A 22830-nucleotide genomic window follows, 5' to 3' on the forward strand; every position below is an offset into this window, starting at 1 on the left:
TTTCAGAGAAGGGAATAAGAGAAACTGACTCAGAGCTCCTCTCGTTGTTTGACAAGACTCTGGTAGCAGTGAAGGATAGACTGCAGGGAAGAGGATTGTCAGAGAGCATGGAAACCAGGTCAGGTCCATCTCTACTAGAGACATGAGGGGCAAGTGCTATTTAGTGCTCTGATTCCCAGGCCCATCCCACGATCTGAACTGACACCTCTGCAGCTGGGTCCAACTGAGACTCTAATGCTTCTCGGTGCTGTGATGCATGGTGTGGTCGAATCCCAGGCTCCAGATGTTGCTCTGGATAGGAGACAACAGAAAAGTCGCATGGGGAAGCACTATAGATCTGGAAATAGGTACAGATTCGAGAGAAAAAAGGGGAATGGCTCAGGATTCCTGCCAGGAAGCCACTAGGAAAGTCAGGACAGTGTAGACTACTGTAGACAGTGTAGCAAGAAGGCCCAGGAGAAAATGATCAGGAAATGTTTAAACATCCCTGTGTGATGTACCTAAGTGGTCCCTAGGTGAGGCAGCCAGGAGGCTTCAGGGATGCAGAGGGACTGCCTAGGCAGGAGGCAGGAGACAGGAGCCATGAGACTCACATCAGGTCATAAGCAAGTCAAGTGCACACAGTGAGGGAAAAAAGCAAAAAATGTCTGTGCCTGGAGTCACCCTGGGCAAGGGGGTGGGATGGGGGGACAATAGGACATCAAACCGGCCTCGAAGGTGAAAATAGCCAGACACTGGAATCAGCTGTGCCTGCCAGCCTGGCCTCCTTCCCTCTGTCCCTTCCTTCTTCCTTCTTTCTTTAAGGAACTCATTACCTTGAGGGTTGATAAGGGAAGATTTAATGAGCTACAGTGCTCCCAGCCCAAAAGGATTCTATAAAGTCCCTCCCTCCTTTTCAGTACATGCACATGTGCCATGCCATGTGCGTGGAGGTCAGAAGACAACCCTGGGGAAGTGAGTTCTCTCCTTCCACCTTTATACATGGGATCCAGGAATTGAACTCAGGTCATCAGGCCTGCAGTGCAAGCCCCACTACCCGCTGAGCCATCCTGCCCAGGCTTCCCTACCTTAATTTTCAAATTATGCTGAAAGGCTATTTTCAAAATCATGTTTAAAGGCAACATAAAACAAAATGTAATAAAGCATAAAATACTGGTAGTCCCATAGTTTTTAAGTAGCTCAGGTAACCTCTACGTATAATCAAGTAATCACAGTGAATCCTTGGGAAAACTCTCTGATTGGTCTACTTTTTCTCTGAAAGGCTGATCTAAAGGTTGTAGTTGTAGCTCAGGACTGCCACTAGCCAAAATGAACTTTCTTTCTAGTAAAAATTGCACTATCACATCCCAGAAAAAAAAATAGTGAAACAAAAACTTTTTAGACTATCTGGATTTCTAGAATAGATGGAACCAGGTCTGCAGAGGAAACAAGTCATGGCTGATGACGCTCTAAAGGTTCACAGAATATGTGGACAAAAGACTTACATCAAGAACTGGATCCCAGGATGTGGCACACACCCATAGTCCCAGCTAATCAGGATGCTAAGGCAAGAAAGTGACATATTTCCTGCCGACCTGGACAGCATAAGCAACATAGGGGCCGGAAGTGCTGAGTTATGGGCGTGCACCTCCAAGCTTGGCCCATTATTTGGATTCTCCAACTTAAGCCCATTTAATAGTTCTACTTTTTCTACAGTATTGGACAAAGGAAAGTAGCAATGCTCTCTCTATTCCTTTCTATTAAAGTGTGGTCCACAGACCAGTGAAGTGTCATCATCTGGGGCTGGTAGGGCACAGAATCTCTCTTAGCCCGGAGCACTAACTCAGAATCCTCATCCCGCCAAGGCACCGCCCCAGATTTCTTTGAGTTGGTCCCTGATTCTACCTGGACGAATCAGCCACTATCTCTTTGCTTCTAACAACATTCTCATCTGTGTAATATGAAAATTGTCAGAAGAAAAACACAAGTCTAAGAACCGCTAGCCAGATTAGTCTTGGGAGTTTATATAAGATGTGGGAACCTTCTGACTCTGTCGCTTGCCTTTGGATCCCTTTCCACTAGCTTGGCTGCCTTGTCTGGCCTCAGTGGCAGAGGATATGCTTATTGCTGATGGGACTTGATGTCCCAGGGTTTGTACATGGGGGGAGGTTTGTACATGGGGGGAGGGTTTGGGGGAGAGTGGCTCCCCTTCTCTGGGGAGAAAGGGGAGGAGAGAGGGGGAAGGGAGTGAATAGGAGAGGAGGGGGACCGAAGTAGGGATGTAAAGTGAATAAATGAATGAATGAATAAATAAATAAATAAATAAATAGGGGGTGGGGTGCGTGTCTGATGGCCGGAGGAAGCAGGTGACCTCAGAGCTGTTCAAACTGGTGTATGAACCCAGTTATGTACCAGTCAGCCAATGGTGGCAGGAGGTAAAATGAGGAGAGAAAAGTACTTTGGTTGAGAATCCAAACAGCAATCATAGTAAAGGTTACAGGGGAGGAAACACACTCGGTGTCCTGCAGAAAGCAGAAAAGGGTGACTTTGTCAGGAGATGGAATCAGTGTGGAGATACACGCTACTTAAGGTGAGTTCTGACCTGGGAGGGTTAAGTGTTTGATGCATACCACCCAGCAAAACTCAATTTGCTCCTGAGAAGATGAGGATAACCATGGCACACAACCCAGAGAACATAAGTATTAAATAAATGTGATGATAGTCAAAGCCCTGGCTACAGCACCTGGCGCTCCATCAGCATCAGCGACCACTCTGTACTCCCGATAAATGAACAGCAGGCGATGCCGCGTGACAGGAGTGAAAAGATCTTTCTTCTACCCCAGTTCTGTGACTCTAGCTGTGTGGTTCTAAGCCTTTCTTCATCTCTAGACAGTTAAGTAATACCTAACCTGAAAGGATGCTATGAAGGATGAGTATATGGGGATTCAGAAACTACTGCAGCCTCACAAGAGTCGTTGGGAGCCGCAGCAGGTACTTCGCAGATGGCAGTGAGCTTCATTGGTTGCCAGGGATACCTGACTCATAGTTAAAGAACTAGCACTTCCGCTTAACCAGTTCAAGAGAAAGGGAGACATGCAGTGGGGAGAACATTTGTATTGACAGAGAGGTCTGGAAAATGGAAATGATGCAGTGTGTCCTACAAGTCAAGGCCAGAGGCAGGCAAGCAGTTCCCTCCTCTCTGTTTCATGAACTCTCCTTGTTTGAGTCCAGACAACACTCAACGTTGCCAATGCTCTCAAAGCTTTAAGAAAATTACAGTGACGCTTCCCATTTGTTAAAGGGCTTGTAGCATTTGTGTGTGTGTGTGTGTGCGTGTGTGTGCATGTGTGTATGCATATGTGTGTATGGGTGTGTGCATGGATATGTGCATGTGCATGAGGTGGGGCACTTTGTCTTTAACACTTCCATAAACTAAATGCTCACTGGGCAGAATACTATCCCATCCTGAATTTTCACTAATTAATAGTAGCTGGTAGCTCTTGTCTCACGTCATTTGGCAAATAAGTTTATAATTGTTTTGAACATAATAAATTAACAAACAACAACTCTATTTTATGGAAGACAATTTCATCTTAGGACACATGTCTTATATCTTAAATATATACCCCCATATGTAGTGTCAGCATACAGATTTACCTAAGAAAACACCACTTTTCAGTTTCTTTTTTTTTTAAAAAAATGTATGCATATATGTCTGTGCATGGCACAAATGGCTGGTGCCTATGGAGACCAGAAGCAGGCATTGGATGCCCTGGAACTGGAATTACAGTGGTTATGAGATGCCAGGGGCGTGCTAGGAATTGAACCTTGGCCCTCTAAAAGAGCAACAAGGCTCTTAACTGCGGCACATCTCCAGCCCGCAAGTTTAATTTCATACGCTAGCCCTCATAAGCATCTTTGAGCACTTCATTGCCTTTTTTTGTTATCACTGTCAGTATTATGATTTGAGTCAGATTTAGTATCTCACAGGAATAAGAATGGAGTCATGCTATGTAGGTCAGGTGGTAGTGAGAAAGATCAGCTGGAAAGATGCCTAGGCAAGGGACCTGAGGACTTCTTTCTTGACTGGTGTGAGGATGAAATGAGCATCAGCCTAGGACTGACACAGCCCATTCCCTCACTTCTGTGAACCTCAAGGATTTGTAAGCGGGTGGAAGGAAGCAAGATGTCTCAAGCCTGTCTTCCAGGAGTTCTGTAAAACTAAAGCAAAAAGCAAAGCTGAATCTTTCTGCCTCCTCGTTCGCTGCTTGCTGGCCAAGCTGGCACTTTGTCAGGTCGGTTGACGACACCCTGTATTCTCTGTATAAAGCTGTTTTACTTTAAGATGAAAAACAAAAGAAGCATTTGTTTCATCAACCAAAACTGAAGAAAGATCAAGTTTAGGAATGGAATTATATTAATTTTACAGTATGTGGGGTTCTTCCTACATTTTTATTAGCCTATATTAATTATACATAATAATGGGTTTCATTTTGATTTCTTCATACATGCATGCGATACACTTTAATTACAGCCCCCCATTCCCTCTCTAGTCCCTACTTCTCATTTCCTCAGGCCCCCAACCTCTTTACATAATGACTTCATGTGTGTGTGTGTGTGTGTGTGTGTGTATGTGTGTGTGTGTGTGTGTGCCCAATGAGTTTTCCTCAGTGTGAAACATGAAGTTTACCACTGTAATTGCATTAACTACACATGTGGCACTAGCATGCACACTCAGAGAGTTGTACAGCCAATCTCCACAACCAGTGTCACGCTGCAAAAAAGGAAACTTCAAACCTCTTAAACACCAATTCCCCAGCTGGTTGGTTCTCTTTCCAGCCCTGCCAAACACAGTTTTAATTTCTGTTTCTATTAATTACTTTAGAAAGCCCATGTGAGTAAGATGACACATCTTTGTCCTGTTGTGTTGGAGCTCAATGCCCCCTGGGGTCATCCTCATACAGTGTAGAAATTTCCTTCCACACTGAAAAGTATTCTTGTATCTTCATGTTCCACTGTGTTCACCAGCATTAACACAGACATGTGAGATGCATTAACACACACACACACACACACACACAATGCATTAATATACAGATGTGTGCCTCAGTCTACATTTGGTAAATAAAAATGAAAACAGAAATGTGGACTCCTTCAAATGCTCCCGTTTAGAATCACAAAGGCTTGTCTGATTTCATCAGGCAGAAACTGATTCCTTCAGTAGGCTGGTGAATTTCATTTAATTAAACCCCAAGATACAAATAAAACATAAAATACCATACAAAGATATTTGCTTAGCAATGACAACCTTCTGTGGGAAAAACACAGAAGTGTTTTTAAATAGAGTGATACATTGAGAAACACGCTTATATCAAAAACATTTAGTTTCTTTTGCTTTCCCCTTCCTGTGAGACATCCATATGTCAGCAGTTTTATAAATGTCTTAAGCCATGCTTTCCAAACTTGTTGGACATTACCAAATAGAAAATATCTATCATTGGAAAGTTTAATAATGATATAGAAAAGTAGGTGTTTTCTGAAAGAAAAAATGAAGCTAATAATATTAAGTTTAGTCTTAATTAAGTTATTGTTCTATGAAAATTTGCTAAGCAGATTACACAGACGAGCTGCTGGTGGATGGCACGTACTTATAGTTAAATTTCCACACGGTACAGGTAGCAGCGAGAGACCTGGGGCTGAAGAGATGGCAGCTGCTAGGAGCACTTGCTGCTCTTGTACAGGAACCAAGTTGGTTTCCAGTATGTAGATGTGGTGGTTTGAATTTGCTTGGCCCAGGGAGTGGCACTATTAGGAAGTGTGGCCTTGGTATAGGATGTGTGTCATTGTGGGGGTGTGCAGTCAGACTCTCTTTCTAACCACATGGGAGTCAATCTTCTCCTAGCGGCCTTCAGATGAAGATATAGAACTCTCAGCTCCTCCTGCACCGTGCCTGCTATGCATCAAAGTGCCATACTCCCACCTTGATGATAATGGGCTAAACCTCTGGACCTGTAAGCCAGCCCCAATTAAATGTTGTCCTTTTCACCGCAAACAAAACCTAACTAAGACAGATGTGTAGCTCATTACCATATGTAACTCCAGCTCCAATGGCTCTGGTGCCCTCTCTGGCTTCCAAAGGTATACTTTATGTACACACACACACACATACACACACACACACACACACTCTTTACTCACACAGTAAAAATAAAATCCTTAAGAAAAGAAAAGAGACACAAATACTGATAACTTGCCCAGATTACGTAAGAAGCCATCTTTAGAAGCTGCACATCACATGATAGAATTACTATGTAATTGAAATCATTTATACTTTTTCTGTTTCTGCTCCTGTTTTTGGCAAGTTAGCTCACTCGTGGTTATTCAAGGAATACTGATAATTAAACAGCGCTGATGATGTTTCGTCACACGGTGCTGTTTCAGGCAGTTGCCCAGTGTCTTTATCTTTTATCTCTCTATTCCTCTTCATGGCTCTTGCAGAACAGGTAAGACCAAGCAAAAAATGGCTAATAACAAATGTACTATTTTTTTTTACTAATGGGGAGGTACTAAGAAGGTTTTGGAAAGCATTTAAATCGTAAAAAAAAGATTTTCAAATTAATGACTGACATATATGCCACTGAAATTGCTCTCTCTCTATTCAAAGATCAGAAGAGTAGCATCTATACAGAACTATGGATCAAGCAGGGCAGAGTGACACATGTCTTTAATCCCAGTACTCAGGAGGCAGAGGCAGGTGGATCTCTGTGAGTTCAAGGCCAACCTGGTCTAAGACTATTACATAATTCAGTTCTCTGGGTTATAGGAGAATAATGTTGAGGACTTTTGGGGAAAGGGACCTGTTCACGCTCTTACACTTGGTAGCAGTGGCCTTATGACTGAAGCCAGGCCACCTGATTCTCAGACCTTAAGTCTTTCCACCCACACTGTCCTGCTATCCTCAATCCCCACCTCACAATGCTTCTGCAGGTATGAAAGACAAAACGTGATTATCTGACTATGCATCTCTGTCATGAGTGACTAAATGATTGGGTAGTTGATCCATTAGGTTTAGTGGGCACCAACTGAAATTATGACTGATAAATATAATTTAAAAAAACTTTCTACAGGGCTAAATACAAAATAAAACAAACGAAAAACAACAACAAACTTAATAGTAGATCTTGCTTAGCATGTGTGAAGGCCTGAAGTTCAATCCCACCCCCCGCCCCACAAAAGGGGGTGGGACACCTGTCTGCAATTTAGTGTCATCTAAAACTTTATTACCCCGAGACATCAATTGCTAATCAAAATTAAAGATGGGCAGGAGTGGTGGTACCTGACTATAGTGTCAGTACTCAGGAAACTGAGACAGGAGACTCACAAGTTCAAGGACTGGACTATTATCAGTGAGACTCTCTTTCAAAACTGAAAACCAAAGCTAGAGTTAGCAAATCTTCTCTTGCCACTTGCATAAGAGGAAGAGAGAGAGATTCTCTTGGGCATGATGAGGAGGAAACCATACAATGAAGAGGCAGATCATAATGATGATTTATGTAATTCAGGACTAGAGTCATTTAAAAAATGGCACAAGGTAAGTCATTGCTAAACACAAGGTTTGATGTCAGAGGACTTGCAGTTGCTTTAGCCTGCCGTGGAAGCAATGGTCTGGGAAGCAGAGCTCTATGGCATCTGGAGAGGTAAAGGAAGGGAAACTAGCAAGGAAACACTCTTAAGGACAGCATGGCAGGCAAGCATTGCCTTTCCTGCAGGAACAGGAACTTAGCCACGCTGGCTGGAGCCACAGGTAGAGAACTGTGGGGAGAGGGAGGAGCATTGCCTAGCACACTAGGAAGCTAATCCAGAAACAGAATCTGGAAACCCATGTGGCTCTTAAATAATAGACTCCGATGCCGAAAACCCTTGGTTTATCTTATAAACAAAAGATTGTAATATCTGAGGGGAAAAGAGGCATAGAAAGCGAGGCAAGACGCACTTCATTCAATAACTCATCTCTGAGAGGATCCATACGCTCAATCCAAGAATAGTGGCTCAGGGGAGAAACCATACTCATGTAAAGTCATCCACATTATTTAGGATGTATGTGATATCATATGTAATAATGTCATGTGACAGTATTATTTTTATGACTTGAGAAAAATAAAACTTTGAATTTTAAAAAGGATGACCAAGTACTTTGTACCTTACAAGATGACAAAACTATTACCTAAGACCTTTCTAATCTTAAAACCTGTCTCCCTAAGCAAATGACACCAATCTAAGAACTCTGTCCGCCCCACTACAATCTGACCATGAGAGGTGTTCTGTTATATGCTGTGGGTGGAGAGGGTGTAGGAGTACCAGCCATTGAACTCTAAGGGTATGTGCTATCTCAAGTAAGACTGAGAAAGAGGAAAAATATCAACAGAGCAACCCCATTGAAGTTGTCTGGACCTCACAAAAGCTTCAGAGAGGCTGAGACAAGACATCAGTAACAACACTGACCGTGGGAGGGTCTAGAAGCTGGCTATTTCCCACACGTTTGTTTTTGGGCTAGTGTGTGCGCCTGCAATCACAGTACTGGGAGGTGAAACCCTAAAGACCTTGGGGTTAGCCTCGGTTACACGGTGAGCTCAGAGCTGGCTGGGTTCACACATCACGACCCTACCTCAAACCCTAGCCCTTGCTGAGAGAGAGAAAGAGGGAGAGAGAGAGAGAGATATGGACAGACAAACAGACATATTTCCCATCTAATCTAAACAAAACCTATTTTAGAAATTAACACAAATAAAAGCTACACATTAACTATGTCAAATAAAATGACTATCAATATGCTGTAGACCATTTAAAACCTGTCTTCTTCCCCTGCAGCCTGGCAGGCCATAGGGTGGTAAACCTCCCCTGACTCCAGCTTGGTACAGCTGAATTAAGCATCCCCACCCACAGCAGGTCCAAGTGACTCACTGGTCCATTCAAAGTCTGGGTTTCCTGGTTCAGTCCCTAGTTCAGCCCCTGCTCCCTTTGCCTTTGCTACCTTTGCCCTAGTCTCCCATCAGCTCGCTCACTGCTGGGGTAAGGGACCTGGGAGAAATTGCTGAAATGATCAGAAAACAGAGCCAGTCAGTCCACTGATTTGACCACTCGTGACTGACACATTAGGGAGAGGCCCCTGAGGTGACAGTAGAAAAGGACTTCCTTGATTGTTCCCAGGCCCTCAATCCAGGATTTCAAATGGGAGCAGAATGCCAGTGACTCCCTTAGACTTGGTGAGCTTCGACCTAGTGACCTATTCTCTCTGTCCCTGACCTGGATTTCGCCTGGCAAGTACATTTTGAACTAAAGAACTACACGTAACCTAAGTGCACTTAACTTATACAAGTCTGGCTTCTGAAGTCTGTCCTCATCATATATGAGACACCCTCCCTCCTATACCACTGGTCTCATCCTCTTTCCCTTCTGCTTCTTCCAAAGCAAACTCAAGAACCCAGATAACTCTGCTGTTTAAGCCTCTAACTTCAGAAACATATAAGCATGTACCCATGTTCCAAGTAGCCAGAAGAAAAATGGTCATAGTGGATAAAATGGACAATGTAGCTTTTATCAGAGGGGGAGACTATTTAGATGTGTCAGTTTAAATTTTTATACACAGAGCTTAATTAGTTACTTTTGAGTCTAATCCTGTGCACACATAGAAAGTAAAATCAGAGAAGAAAAGAAAAAGCAAATGCAGGGGCCTCAGAGCGCCAGCTCCTAGTTGCTGGGCAGCAAAAGCAACTTTCTTGTTGCAAGTGTCTGAGTGCTTACTTTAGGAAAGTCAAATTAATTTTTTTTCTAAAAGCACAGTCCTTTAGATCTTTCAAAATATAAAGTGTCAAATACACAATAAAAGTGACTTGTTCCTACAAGTGAACAAATTCATTATTTGCTCTGTGTGTGTGTGTGTGTGTGTGTGTGTGTGTGTGCTGTTGAATATTTGATGGTAGAGTTCAAAATTATATTTGTTTGAAGGCTAAGAAAATAAAAAATAAAAAGTCGTAGGCTGTCAAATACACTCTACAAACCTGGACCCTTCTTATTAAGATGATCCAAACTAAATTACTTTACTTGTGCTTAGGTAGGAACTTCCAGGAGAGAAAAACCCAAGGAACCAGTCAAAGGAAGAGAAGTCGGCATCCACCTACAACAAGGCACTCGGGGCATGGCGCCTAGCTCAGCTTGCTTTTCCTGAATAATCGTGTTCTTTCGTCACAACCATTTCCCAAGAGTACCTCTGTCTCCCACCCAGTTTTATTTTCCTCTTTCCAAACATCTGACTCATCCACTTTTCTTCAGCATCGCTGAAGAGGCCCCCCTTTCTACTCTGCAGCCCCCTGAACCAGGTTCTCAGATTCTGCAAGTGCTCTTGGAAGAGGAGCAGTGTGACCTGCTTCCCAGAAGGAACACGGAGCACACACACAAGCGTAAGGGAGCAAGGACAGGAGCTCCAGGTGTGTTCAAAACAAACAAATTTGAACAGTGTTCCCCCTTACACTGCAGCAAGGCCCAGACTCTAGCCCCTGAGCCTCTGGTGGATTAAGAAGCAGCTCTGCCTGCACACGGCAGGCAGCTCTGGGCAGAGGTAAGGAAGCAGTCTCAGGTTTCGTAAGTGGATAGTCTAGAACATGGATGAATACCTTCCCACTGACCTGCTAGTAAGAGGTCACCTGAGTGTCCCTGCATCTACTCATTTCTCAAGTTTGTCCCATCATTGTGTATTATTTTATGTGCCCCTAAAAAGTGTAGGTGCAAGCTTTCACACGAGGGAACACACAAAACCCCCAACTCCCTTCACTGTCTTTTTCCAGAATCATTCAGAAGGAATGAACCATCACAGGAGGCTTACGTTCTAGCTTTGCTCTCAACTCTTTTTTTTTTTTTTCCTGAGGCTCAGGAGAGGTGAGAACACTACTGAATGGGAAGGAGCCGAGAGAGAACGCCTAGGTGTGGCTCTGGATGCAAGGTAGCTGGAGAACCTCATCCGCATCGCCACCTGCCAGCCAGCTTGTCTGATGTTCGGTTCTGTGCAGTTGTGTAAGGGGAAGCTCTGATGCAATGCTCCCAGCAGTATCACAGAGAGGAAGGGAAGGGTGCTTCTTCCCCAGGTATGGCAGGTATCAGTGTGATAGCATTAAAGTAAAGCTCAAGGAAGAGTCGTCCCTGGACAACTGCTTTAAACCATCGCCAGATGCGAGGCTTGGGAACTACTGGCTCTCCTACGGTCAGATGTTTGAGCTCCTGAGAAATATCGCGCTTTTTAAAACAAGTCAACGAAGCCTCCGGGTCGAAAAAGCATTTGTCTCATACAGAAACAATTCCAGCAAGCATTTTGTCCACAGCACATACATCAAATGTCATTCTGTATCATGCTATATATAACCCACTGTCTCGATTGCCCTAGCAACAGAACACAAAAAACTAAAGAAGAAACTTTCCACTTCTAAAGAAGACAGCCATCATAACCTATATTGCTAACATCCTCCGTTGCTAGAATACAGGGTCACACTGCAAACACACAACACAAATTTAAAGCCCCAAACTATTCCCCAGGATCCTTTAAACTTAACGTTTAAGGTCTCGGAAACGTTTTAAAGCAACAAAGCAAGTGAAGAAATGTTAAAACGTGAACATTTATGTTACAATTAATTCAGCTAGGAAAACTACCTAAGTCACTCAATGACAGCCCTGCTCTGCAAACTCAACAGCTGAAGGGAAAGTTCGCTAATTTCAGTACACTGTACTTATGCTTATGCAGGCTTCCGGGCCAACCTCTAGGTGCTGCTGCGGAGACCCCCAGCCCAAAGCCTGCCTTCTTTCCCCTCCCCCTGACGGCACTGCACTGCGCAAAGCCCTCGCCGAGGGTAGCCTAACAGATTTGCTACTGGGGAACCACAAAAAACTAACGTTCTTCAAGAAGCTAAATAATGCTATTTTACTTTTCAGTCGAAATTATACTACAAAGAGGTTAGCTAAATGGAAGAAGATAATGAGTGGTTTGTCAAAGTCTTCAAGGAAGCTGAAGTAGCGGAGAGACAGGTATAGTCGCAGCTCTCGTCCGCCTCCAGGCCTATCGCTCTATAAGGAGTACCAGTACATAAGAGAATAGGCGAGCTCGGGAAATGCGGGCGTCAGGGCAGGGTGGTTCCTTGGCTTCACTGGTAGCATCTGGTTAAGTCAGCTCCTGCATCCGCGGAGCTGAAGAGAAGGGAGTGTTGGGGGGATGGGGGGAGTAGTACGCCTTGAGGTTCCCATCCGATTAACCAGTGCACAACCGCGGCGTCCGCGGCGCCGCATCTGCGGGGACCCGGGCGCCCCCAACAGCCTCAAGGATCTGGGAAGGGGGCGCAGGGCCTTGCCTAGCGCTGAAGCCGGGGACTGGCGTCTGAGCCGTGGGCAGCCCAAGGAACACCCAGAGGAGATGGGTGAGGCCCCTCGCCTGTACCTGCGATGGTCCAGGTCCAGCGATAGAACTCCATGGTGTCGTTGAATGCCGTGGACATCGCGTTCAGGACGCTGCCGGGCTCTGAGTCCAGCAGCCCCATCTTGGCGAGGAGAGGTGCGAGCAGCGGCGAGAAGAGAAGCTCCGATGGACCGTGGGCGACTGCGGCGGGAACCCTGCTGGCAGCGGCGTCTCCTCCTCCTCCAGGCGCCGCGACTGGGGATGCAGGCGGCGAGCAGCGGCGAACAGCAGAGACAAGAAGCCGGAGGGCGGCGGCGGAGGAGGACCAGCCACGAGCGCCCAGCGCTGCTCCTCTCTGTCGCCGCGCGCTGCCACAGCTCCAATCCCCTCGCCCGCATCACGTGGCCGCGCGGGGCGGGGCGGCGCCTCCTCTCGCCCCGGGCGCGGGGATGCTGCGGTCGCGAGTGGTGGCCGGCTTGCGCAGGCGCGCTAAGGCCAGCCCCGGGCCACCACCTGGGCCACAGGAACGCCGCAGGGGGACACCTCGTACCCAGTCCTCCTCCCCTGCCTTCCTGCCCACGGTTACCTCTGTTCTACCGGATGCAACGTGGGAAACCGGACGGGAAAAAGTGGGAGTTTGTGGGCAAAGATGAAGTACGCGAGGCATTTCTGGTCCTTGCCTATCATTCACCTCCATCACATGTGCTTTTGCTGTCTTCGCCTATGGCTCGTGCTTGTCACCCAGACAAGGAAACGCGGGTGGTTTCACTGTAAAGGAATGCTATTTGTCTTAAGCGGCGGTAAAGGAGAGTAGTCTGTGGTCACCCCATAAATATTATTAGCATGAAGTTAAATCCTGTGAGTATTGAAAACAGCGACACTGGCCGATCAAAGCAATATAATTGTGCCAAATTAGGCTACTGGTAGTTCAGAGAGGATGGAGCCATAAGAATAGGTTAAAGAGTCCGCTTGCACCAGATGAGATTCAGGTCAATCTGAAAGGATGATGCTGAGGAGAAAAAGAGCAATTGACTTGTGAGAAGAGAGCCGTCCCTATGAATAGAAACAACAACAGCAGCAGCAAAATCACACTATGCAATTTTTATAGTTTCTGACATAAAGCAAGATTTCAGTGACTGGTTCAATAACAAGTTCATATGCTTTTTATTCAGGTGTGCCATCCACTTTTGTTTCAGCTATTTTTCTCCACTTGACTGATTTAGAATGTTTAGTTTAGAGGTCACTGAGTCAAATGCCCAACGTTGTTAACATGAGTACTACCTGAGCCCTAACTCTGTGCTATAAATAGCAAGTCATAAATATTTATGGTGACAAAATTATAACGGACATCACTTCAGAGCATAGTGGGAGTTGTTTAAGTAGAGAGAGCTTCGTCGAGGAAGGGTAATTAAAAGTAACTGATTTGCTGTATAACTCAGACCACCACAGCCTTCTTTACATGCTTTATTCTGAAATCAACCAAATGATATATGATTTATTAATTTGTCAAATCTGCTTGCCAGAATGAAGTTTCTCAGATTAAAGAATTTCTTACATCTCAATTCCTAGTTACGAATCTAGTAACTATAAAGAATTCTAGTCAAATCTCATTCCCTTTGGTAATGTGAATATGAGTTAGGTTTCCCTTTGCTTATGGTATTGGTTGCTACCTCTCTCTTGTCTTGGAGTCTTGGATGTTTTTATGGAGAACAGATTCCTACCCTCACCTCACAAAACGTCACCGTCTTTGCTTATTTAATATAATGTGAAATCGTTAAGGCAGCTTTATTCAAGAATTTTCTTGGAGCCTCTCTTCTACAGTGGAGGTCAGTTTGAGTTCCTTGTTCACTAGGGGGCGCCTGTCACATAAGGAAATCATAGACAAGCCCCATCAATGTTAAGTTAGAAATGGCAACTATATTGTTAACATTTTCTCTGCCTTACTTGGGGGCATAGTCATTTTTATTTATACTTAGGAGCTGTTCAAGCACATAAGAAGAAACAGTCAAGATGTATCCACCCTTGAGCTCTATTACTTGGTGTGAAGATTACAGTCCATTACTTAATATTACTTAATTCACATGTAGTTTACAGATACCAATGATCGCACAGAACCAAAGCTTGCTTCTATGATTTGAAAACAACCCTAGAAGTTCATGTGTTGTTGGATCTCAATCCCCAATACAGCAAGGTAGAGAGGTGAGACCTACTTGGAGTGGTGTGGATCATGAGGGCTCCACTTTCATGAATAGATTAAGTAGCAAAGCTGCTTTTTTTTTTTTTTTTTGGTTTTCCGACAGGGTTTCTCTGTGTATCCCTGGCTGTCCTGGAACTCACTCTGTAGACCAGGCTGACCTCAAACTCAGAAATACACCTGCCTCTGCCTCCCAAGTGCTGTGATTAAGGTATGTGCCACCACTGCCAAGCGCAAAGCATTTTAAATTGTGAGTTTGGTCTCTCAGAATAAATACTTCTTAGTTGTCTACTTTTTTACCTTGGAATGATGCAGGAAACAAAAGCACCCTCACTAGATCTAGTGCCTTGAATATAGGCTTCCTAGTTTTATACTGTAAGAAATAAATCTGTATTCTCTACAAGTTACTTAGTCTTTTGAAAAGAAGCGGCTTTGAAGTAGGGTAATGGGTAGAGACTGGAAGATCTTCAAGGATTAGCTATAAAATCGAGATTTCCCAGGAACTGTTGGAGCAACAGAGAGAACATGGGGAAGAAAGACTGCGTATCTTTATACCTTAGAGGTCACCAGCAGTAGAAGCTCTGACAGTATGGGACATTCTGATGATGTTGCAGAGAGAAATAAGAACAGCACTGAAAACTGAAGTAAAGTAAAATTGGCTAGACTGTGCCCATGCCTAGGGATGTATGGAAGCAGATTAGGAGTGATGAGCTGAAGTATATGAATGATAGAAGAATTTTCAAACCAAACGATGCTAGCAGTTGCTTTTTGTTGGATTCATTAAATGTGACAGACCTAGCAACTGTCCTGACTTAACAACTTATGTCTATCCCCAAGCCTGCACATATCCCTATGGCTCTTTCCTCCTTCTCAAAACCCACAGAGACCTTCTGGGACAAGGACATTTAAAAGGAACTTAAGTCTTTCTGGAAAGTTGTGGTTCAAGGCTGGGTATGTTTTTGGTGGGGGGAGGGGAAGAGAAGACACTTGTAAATTCTCCAGAGCCAACAGGAATATACAGCTCTTTTTAAAATTTAAGTTATTTATTCTCAAATGAAACTAAATCTAATTTGAGCAAGAGATACATTTATCTGTCAAAGGAAAGAATGACACAGTAGCACTGTGACACTTGGTAGCAAACCACCCAGACAGAGACCAAGCTGGAGAAAGGTAACTTTCTTATAATTGACTAACTCCCAAGAATTAGTGGTATTTTTATATCAAATTACAAGCACCATTTCTGCTAAGACAATTGAACCCAGAATGCATGTGATCGTGTACCTTCAAATATTCAAACAAATGGAAAGTTAGATAAATAAAAGTCTTACTTATAATCACTGTATGCTCTAAACAGTCAAAATGTCCCTTAATAGATAGATAGATAGATAGATAGATAGATAGATAGATGATAGATAGATAGATAGATAGATAGATAGATAGACTGCCACAAAAGAATCTAACTATGTTACAAAATATTGTTTCCTCTGATTCCTCTTAAAAGAAAGAATACAGAGAAGACACAGTTTCAGGAGTAACTTATTTAACAAAGCAGGACAAATCTAATAAACACTACACTCCATACAGACATGGAAACAGACTGACCTCAAATGCATTGTGGAATTGTAAGAAGTATCTTATAAGAGTATTTCTGAAGTGGGTAGCATATTTGCTAAGGTAAGAACCCCTTCCTCCTCTCCCAAATCATGATGGACTATTACCCTTTTAAAGTAATTCTTCCCATAATCCCCTTGAACTGTTACAATAGGGTAGGGATGTCAAACAACAATGTAAATATTATAATAAAGTCAGGGTCTTTGGAGATGCATACTCATTAGTGTGCATGTATGTATGTCAATTTGGAAAGTTCCCTAGTACCCTCATCTTGAATATATCAAGAAGAATCTCATTTCACATTCAAGAATATTTAGCCATAATGAAGCATTTTGTCAGACACATCTGTCTAGATCCAGGTGGAATTCTCTTTCATTCCTTCACGCCTAACTTATCTATCTATCTATCTATCTATCTATCTATCTATCTATCTATCTATCTATTTATTTACGTACTTAGTATTTATTTCTTTGTTTGCAGTTTTCAAAGACATGGATTCTCTGTGTAGCCCTGACTGTCCTGGAACTCCCTCTGTAGACCAGGCTAACCTTGAACTCAGAAATAGACCTATCTCTGCCTTCTGAGTGCTGGGGATAAAGGCACGAACCACAACTGCCAGGCCCACATCTAATATTTTATCTAACCAGGAGACATAGACATCACTATAAAACCTTTCTTGGTTCTCATATTTAATTTCTTGTCTTCTTTATCTCAGAAAAAAATCTGACGGAATGGGATCAGAGTATCATTTCTGACCAACATGATTGGTCAGTAAAACTGACGAAATGGCATTGCTGTCAGCCACGGCTGATGATAAGACCCTATTGATGAAGACTACACATACTTAATGTAATAGGACACAGAGAACTCAACCTGGTACTCAACCGCAAGCCTCACCCCCACCCCTACTGGCTAGTGCTTATAGTACTTGAGGATGCTATTCATGATACTATTGTAGAAAAGTAATGGTCCATCTCACTCAGCTGTGAAGCCTGAGAGCTGGATAGCAACCTACCTGCAAGATATGTCCACTGGCTCAATGGCACAATTGGGGTAACCAATACCCTTTTAAATTGGATTTAAAGCCCCCTATGAGGTAGAGCTCATACCTGACAATGTTAAGGAGGCTGGGAAACTGAGACTAGATAGGTCTAGTAGGTAGTGGTATATCTACTACATTTTTTTCCTGCTAAATGAACACCCGAACAGAACCTCTCTTAAGGATGTGACTATACCCATAGATTAGTGCATTGCTGAACCCTCATCAGAAACACTTCTTTGTATGGTAGATGATAATTAACAGAGACCTATGAATAGACAATGTGTAGAGAGTGAGAGATCTTGGAGCACTGAACCCTAAGTCTTCATCATCCCTCTACCCTCAAGTCTCAGGGATCTATGTAGAAAGAAAATAGAGTGGCTGTAAGAGCCAGAGGCAGTTGGACAAATTCAATAAAATAGTATTATTCCAGACACAGCAGGGCAGGTGTCCACATGAACTCACAGAGACAATGACTATATACACAAGATATGTACAAGTTCAAGCCAGATAAAATCCCCACAATGGAAGAAAGGGGGGAGGGCACAAAGTCCTCCCCCTAGCCAAGAATCTAATGAACAATTGATAGTTTCTGAGAGAGACAAATCAGTTTTCTTGATTGAAGGAATACTAGGTATATCGACCACACTGAGGACTTACTCCATTTTCAGGAGTAAGGGGGTCAACACCTATTGAAATCCATGATTGTGTGCACATACACTCTTGGTTTTGGTTGTTTTGTTTTGTTGAGAGATAGCATGCCATTGGGTAGGTAGGAGAGGATCTGAGAGGAGTTGTGAAAGGGGAAAGAGTATGATCAAATTATACTGTGTAAAATTCTCAAGAAACAAATAAAAAAGTCATTAAAATACTAAGGCAAATTGACTGCATATATGCAGTATTAACTGTTTCCCACAGTGGAATCAAACAATAATTCTGGTACACCCATATATTTACACTAGAACTCAATTATAAAGTAAATGAATGCACAAGACAAAAAGGCAAGTCTCTTAATAAAATGTAAAGTTATAGGTAAGCATGAGGAGCTCAGGATTATCATGTGACATAAGATTAGAATTTGGCACAACAGTACAAACTTATCTGGGGATAAACATAGATATTAATGATTGTGTATAAATGCACTTGTTATTTGGGGCTGGGGATCTAGCTCAGGAATAGAATACACACTTAGCATGCATGATGCCCTGCCTGCCTTTTATTCTTAGCACACAAAAAAAAGTATCTTTGCAGCACAAAAAACTCCAAATAATTTTTGTAGGTAGCCTACCTTCAAGTCATAGTACCCACGCCTTAAGTGTGTGTGTCCTATACATAGTAACTTCTTCCCAAACAGTGAAGAACTGAAATAAGAAAAAGGCAACTTTATAGAGAATAACATTAATCAGATGGATGAAAAGGATAAATATTAAAACCAGATAAGGATGGTGATGGGAAGCTTTGCCCTGATGAGCCTCTTGGTCCTGCTCCTCAAAATTCTCATCATGTGAGAAACAGCAGACAAGTTCCGATTGTACATTATTTGGCAACGTGTTCGTGGAACTAGTATTTCTCTGCCATCTGGACCACACAGGTTGACTCATAGGCTCAGGTGGGATCCACTTCACCCCTGCCATTATCTTTGGTGGTTGTCCTGAGACAACCATTGCTTTCTCCAATAAGCTCAGGTTCCCATTACAATGGAAGCAGCACCTTTACCAATCGCCTCCTGGGAATTCTACTGGGCCACAGGATTTGGAGCTACAAGTCTAGACATTGATTTTGCTTAAGTGTGACTGCTCTTGTGCCCACTATGCCCTTCCTTTTTGGCGGAAAGGGGTATTTAACTTGTATTTTAGTTTTTATTTTATAGGAATCTACAGTTAGAGACTTTGGATATTTTGAAGAGATTTGAGTTTTTAAAGTGTTTGAAACTTTTAAGGATTTGTGGGACTTTTTAAGCTATGCTATGCTTTGTATTGTGGATTAGCATGGGATCCTGGGGGTAAATAAGAAAGAACAGATTGTTTATTAACAGTGATGCATGTGTGTTGTGAACTGAAGAAGGTCAGTTGTTCCGGCACAAACTAGAGGCACCTGGGGGAAAAGCAACCTAATTTGAGGAATTGTCTCCAACAGACTGGCCCATGGGCATGTCTGTGGGACATTTGCTTGATGACTGATTGATGTGGGAGGACCCAGCCCACTGTAGGTGGTGATACCCCTGGGCAAGTGAGCCTGGGAAGTACAAGAAAGCCAATTGAGCAAGCTGTGGAAAACAAGCCAGGAAGCAATGTTTCTCCACGGTCTCTGCTCCAGTTCCTGCCTCCAGGTTCCTGCCTTGAGTTCCTGCCCCAGCTCCCCTCAGTGCTTGGATTGTGACCAGAATAGCATGATGAAACAAACCCTTTCCCTTCCCGACTTGTTTTTGTCCGGAAGTGTTTTATGACAGCAAAAGAGACACAAACTGTGACTGATCTTTATGTAACACCAAGTAAATCATAAAGTTTTGTCTTTTCAGTAAGCATTACAAAATTGTCATGCTTGATAGTAAGAAAAACTGGAGAAGGGATATATGGACATTTTGATATATCATTACAAATACTACAGAAAACTAATATTTTTACTTTTATTGTTTTTATTTATACATGTGTATCTGTGTGAACACACACCATGAGTGTGACAGTGCCTATGGAAGTCAGAAGAAGGTATGAGATCCCCTGGAGCCACCTGATGCGCGGCCTGGGAACCAGGTCCTCTAGAAGATTGGGAAGCACACTTAACCTCCAGGTCAACTCTCCAAACCCTCTACATAAATCTTAAACTCTTCTAACTGATAAATAGCTTTAAATAATAAGTAAAATGTGAAAAATATGGCCTTTTGAAGTACTTTTGTGCCTGGGAATTTATTCTGAAGAAATAGCTATGATATATCTTAATGTAAGCTTGGAAATGTTAGCTATAGAATTAGCACTCTGAGATGTTTAGATGAAGTCAGACATAAAAAGTAGTATTCTCAATAACTTTTGGTACTCGAATTCTCACATTTTATTATTATTACTTGCAACTGTTAATATTTTGGTTTAAAACTGTTCCTGAATAAGCCACAATCCTCAAAGAACTGACAGTGTGGTTGAGATATGAAGGAGAGTGACTATAGTAAGTGGCAAGTGACTGATGATAAATAGCTCTTGGTTTGCTCTTTGACCTCATTAAAAATAAGTTAATCCCACTACTTAGGTCATAACATTGAATAAATGTAGCAAAAAAAAAGAGATGACATTGATAACATTAGCCTCAACAACAATACAGATGAGACTGAAGCCAGAGGGATGAAGGAGTGAAATGAAAATACCTCCCAATTCTGCTGGAGGATATTTCTGGCTTATTGGACAAAGTAATAATTAAATGAATGTCATGAATAAATATTGTAAATAAATATCAGTTGAGTTTCTGTGTATGCTAAGTTTGCTGTGCATGCCAGGCTGTCTGTCTTTCTCTTGAGGATTTTGAGAGGAAAAAAAGAGTAACATTTCAATATAATGAAATAAATGTAATTAATGGCCAAGAGTGCAGAGGTTAGAACTGGCAAGGTAGCCATTGTGGAGTGAATGGAGGAATCAAGTATGGCTTTCCAACAAAAATGGTTCATGTGATTAGTTGGATATGTGTTCTAGTTTCCTTTGTTATCATGATTATACTATTCCAACAAAAGTAACTTTAATAGAGAAAGGATTTATTCAAATATACTCCCAGCTTATAGTTCATTATTTCAAGGGCGTCAGGGCGGGAACTTGAAGCATTCACAGTCAAGAGCAGAGAGAAATAAATTCCTGCATGCCTACTTGTGCTTGCCCACTCTGCATACTATACAGTCAGAATCCAAACTCAGAGAATAGTAGTGCTCACAGTAGGCTGTGTTTTCCTACATCAATGAATATAATTAAGACAATCCCCCAAAGGCAAGATCATAGGTTAATTTCAACTAGACCTTAATGGAGACTCTCTTCCCAGGAGATTATAGATTGAGTCAAGTTAACAGTTCGAGCTTACCATCACAGTGTAAGATAACCTTTCACACAGTGGAGACAATTATAAGTTGACCTTTGGGAAGGGAAAGCAGACATTAGATATGATCAAGACATATTGTATACATGGTATAAAATTATTAACAAACACAACAAATGCAAAATATTTTAAAAAATGAAACAACAACTTCAAAAGTGACAAATAGAATTTGTGCTTATCTCCACATCACTATACATAAACTAAGAAGTAATGAAAGGTTGCCAGGTATTAAGATCAAGGCAGGAGTATCAGATGGTGGATAAAGACCTTGGGAAATCATGCTGAGGAGTGTGGACCTTTCCTGTATACAATCGATGTAAAAGATAAGAAGCACGAGAGTACTCAGTATATATTTTAGAAAACAATTCTTGATTTGATGTTTGAAAGGAGCACTTCAGGGATCAACACTTTCAACAAGGAAATCAGGAACCTTCTGGGTGGTGTAAGAAAGATAATGAGCGCACAAATGGCAACAATGGATATTGGAGAGAAAAGCTAGAGCAGAGTTTAAGGGTAGAATGTGTGTGTGTGTGTGTGTGTGTGTGTGTGTGTGTGTGTTATGTGTGTGTGTTATGTGTGTGTGGTGTGTGTGTGTGTGTGTGTGTGTGTGTTATGTGTGTGTGTTATGTGTATGTGGTGTGGTGTGTGTGTGTGTGTAAGAATATAAGAGGTCCTAGAGGCTTCACTTGCAACATTGTGTGGCTTCTATGATTAAATACTCTCTCTGACGCTAAGCCCAGGAGCATTTCATCAGTGAATGTAGAACTGGAAGAAGATGCTCAGGGTGGCATTCATGAGCTTGCTAGCTGGACTCTTAGCTCAGTGTAACTATACCTTCAGTAAATATTGTATCTCTAGACTTCACTACTCTGTAACAACCCACCTTCATCTGCTTGGATTCCTATGATGAATCTCTTGTTCTCTAGGCCAAGGCAAGCAGTTTAAGCCAATCCCATAATAGATGCTACAAGCTTTCCAAACACCAGCTCTGCCACATGGCTGCCTTCTACAACTTTTTTTTTCCTATGAAGTAGTTGATATCATTCAATCTGGGCCAAATGGATAGTCTTTGGAGAAAGAAAAGCAAATTTTTATAACTTGTGTTGTCCTAACCATAACATGCATTGAATTAAATGGCAGTCACTTAACAATGGCATGGTGTATTAACAATGACAAGGTGTACATGTGATTTTGAACTTTTTTCTAGTTATAAATTTGAAGAAGGTGGAAGAAATACTATGCCTTCATCACCTACTGTTGGAATCATTTTGTTGAGAATCGAAGTCAAGTATCAGTCAGGTTTGTCTATCAGAGATGGCAACTCAACAACACAATCATCAAGTTTTATTGTAAAGCAAATTAGATTCAGCCACATTCCCTATATGATTAGAATTATTTTTTGTAAAGAAAGATCTCAGCCATTTCCCAATAAGAAATTGCATGTGAATTACTGTTAGATGACTAAATTGTATACTTTCAGCAAGTAGTGGCATGCATTTATTTGCTCCT

At 42.4% G+C, this 22830-nt stretch overlaps 1 protein-coding gene across 1 annotated transcript in view; it reads right to left on the reverse strand.

Annotated features, from left to right (window-relative positions):
- The window catches only part of Elovl4 (ELOVL fatty acid elongase 4), a 28109-nt gene extending 15315 nt beyond the window's left edge, over positions 1 to 12794 (reverse strand). Inside the window, exon 1 of the mRNA XM_021173155.2 lies at positions 12455 to 12794. Within this exon, the coding sequence (XP_021028814.1) occupies positions 12455 to 12554 (100 nt within the window). The 5' untranslated portion in view covers positions 12555 to 12794. The remainder of the gene's footprint in view (positions 1 to 12454) is intronic.
- Between the last annotated feature and the right edge of the window lie 10036 nt (positions 12795 to 22830).

This window comes from Mus caroli, unplaced genomic scaffold (assembly GCF_978045245.1).
Source record: "Mus caroli unplaced genomic scaffold, Mus_caroli_1 scaffold_11, whole genome shotgun sequence".
In the NCBI taxonomy this organism is placed as follows: domain Eukaryota; kingdom Metazoa; phylum Chordata; class Mammalia; order Rodentia; family Muridae; genus Mus; species Mus caroli.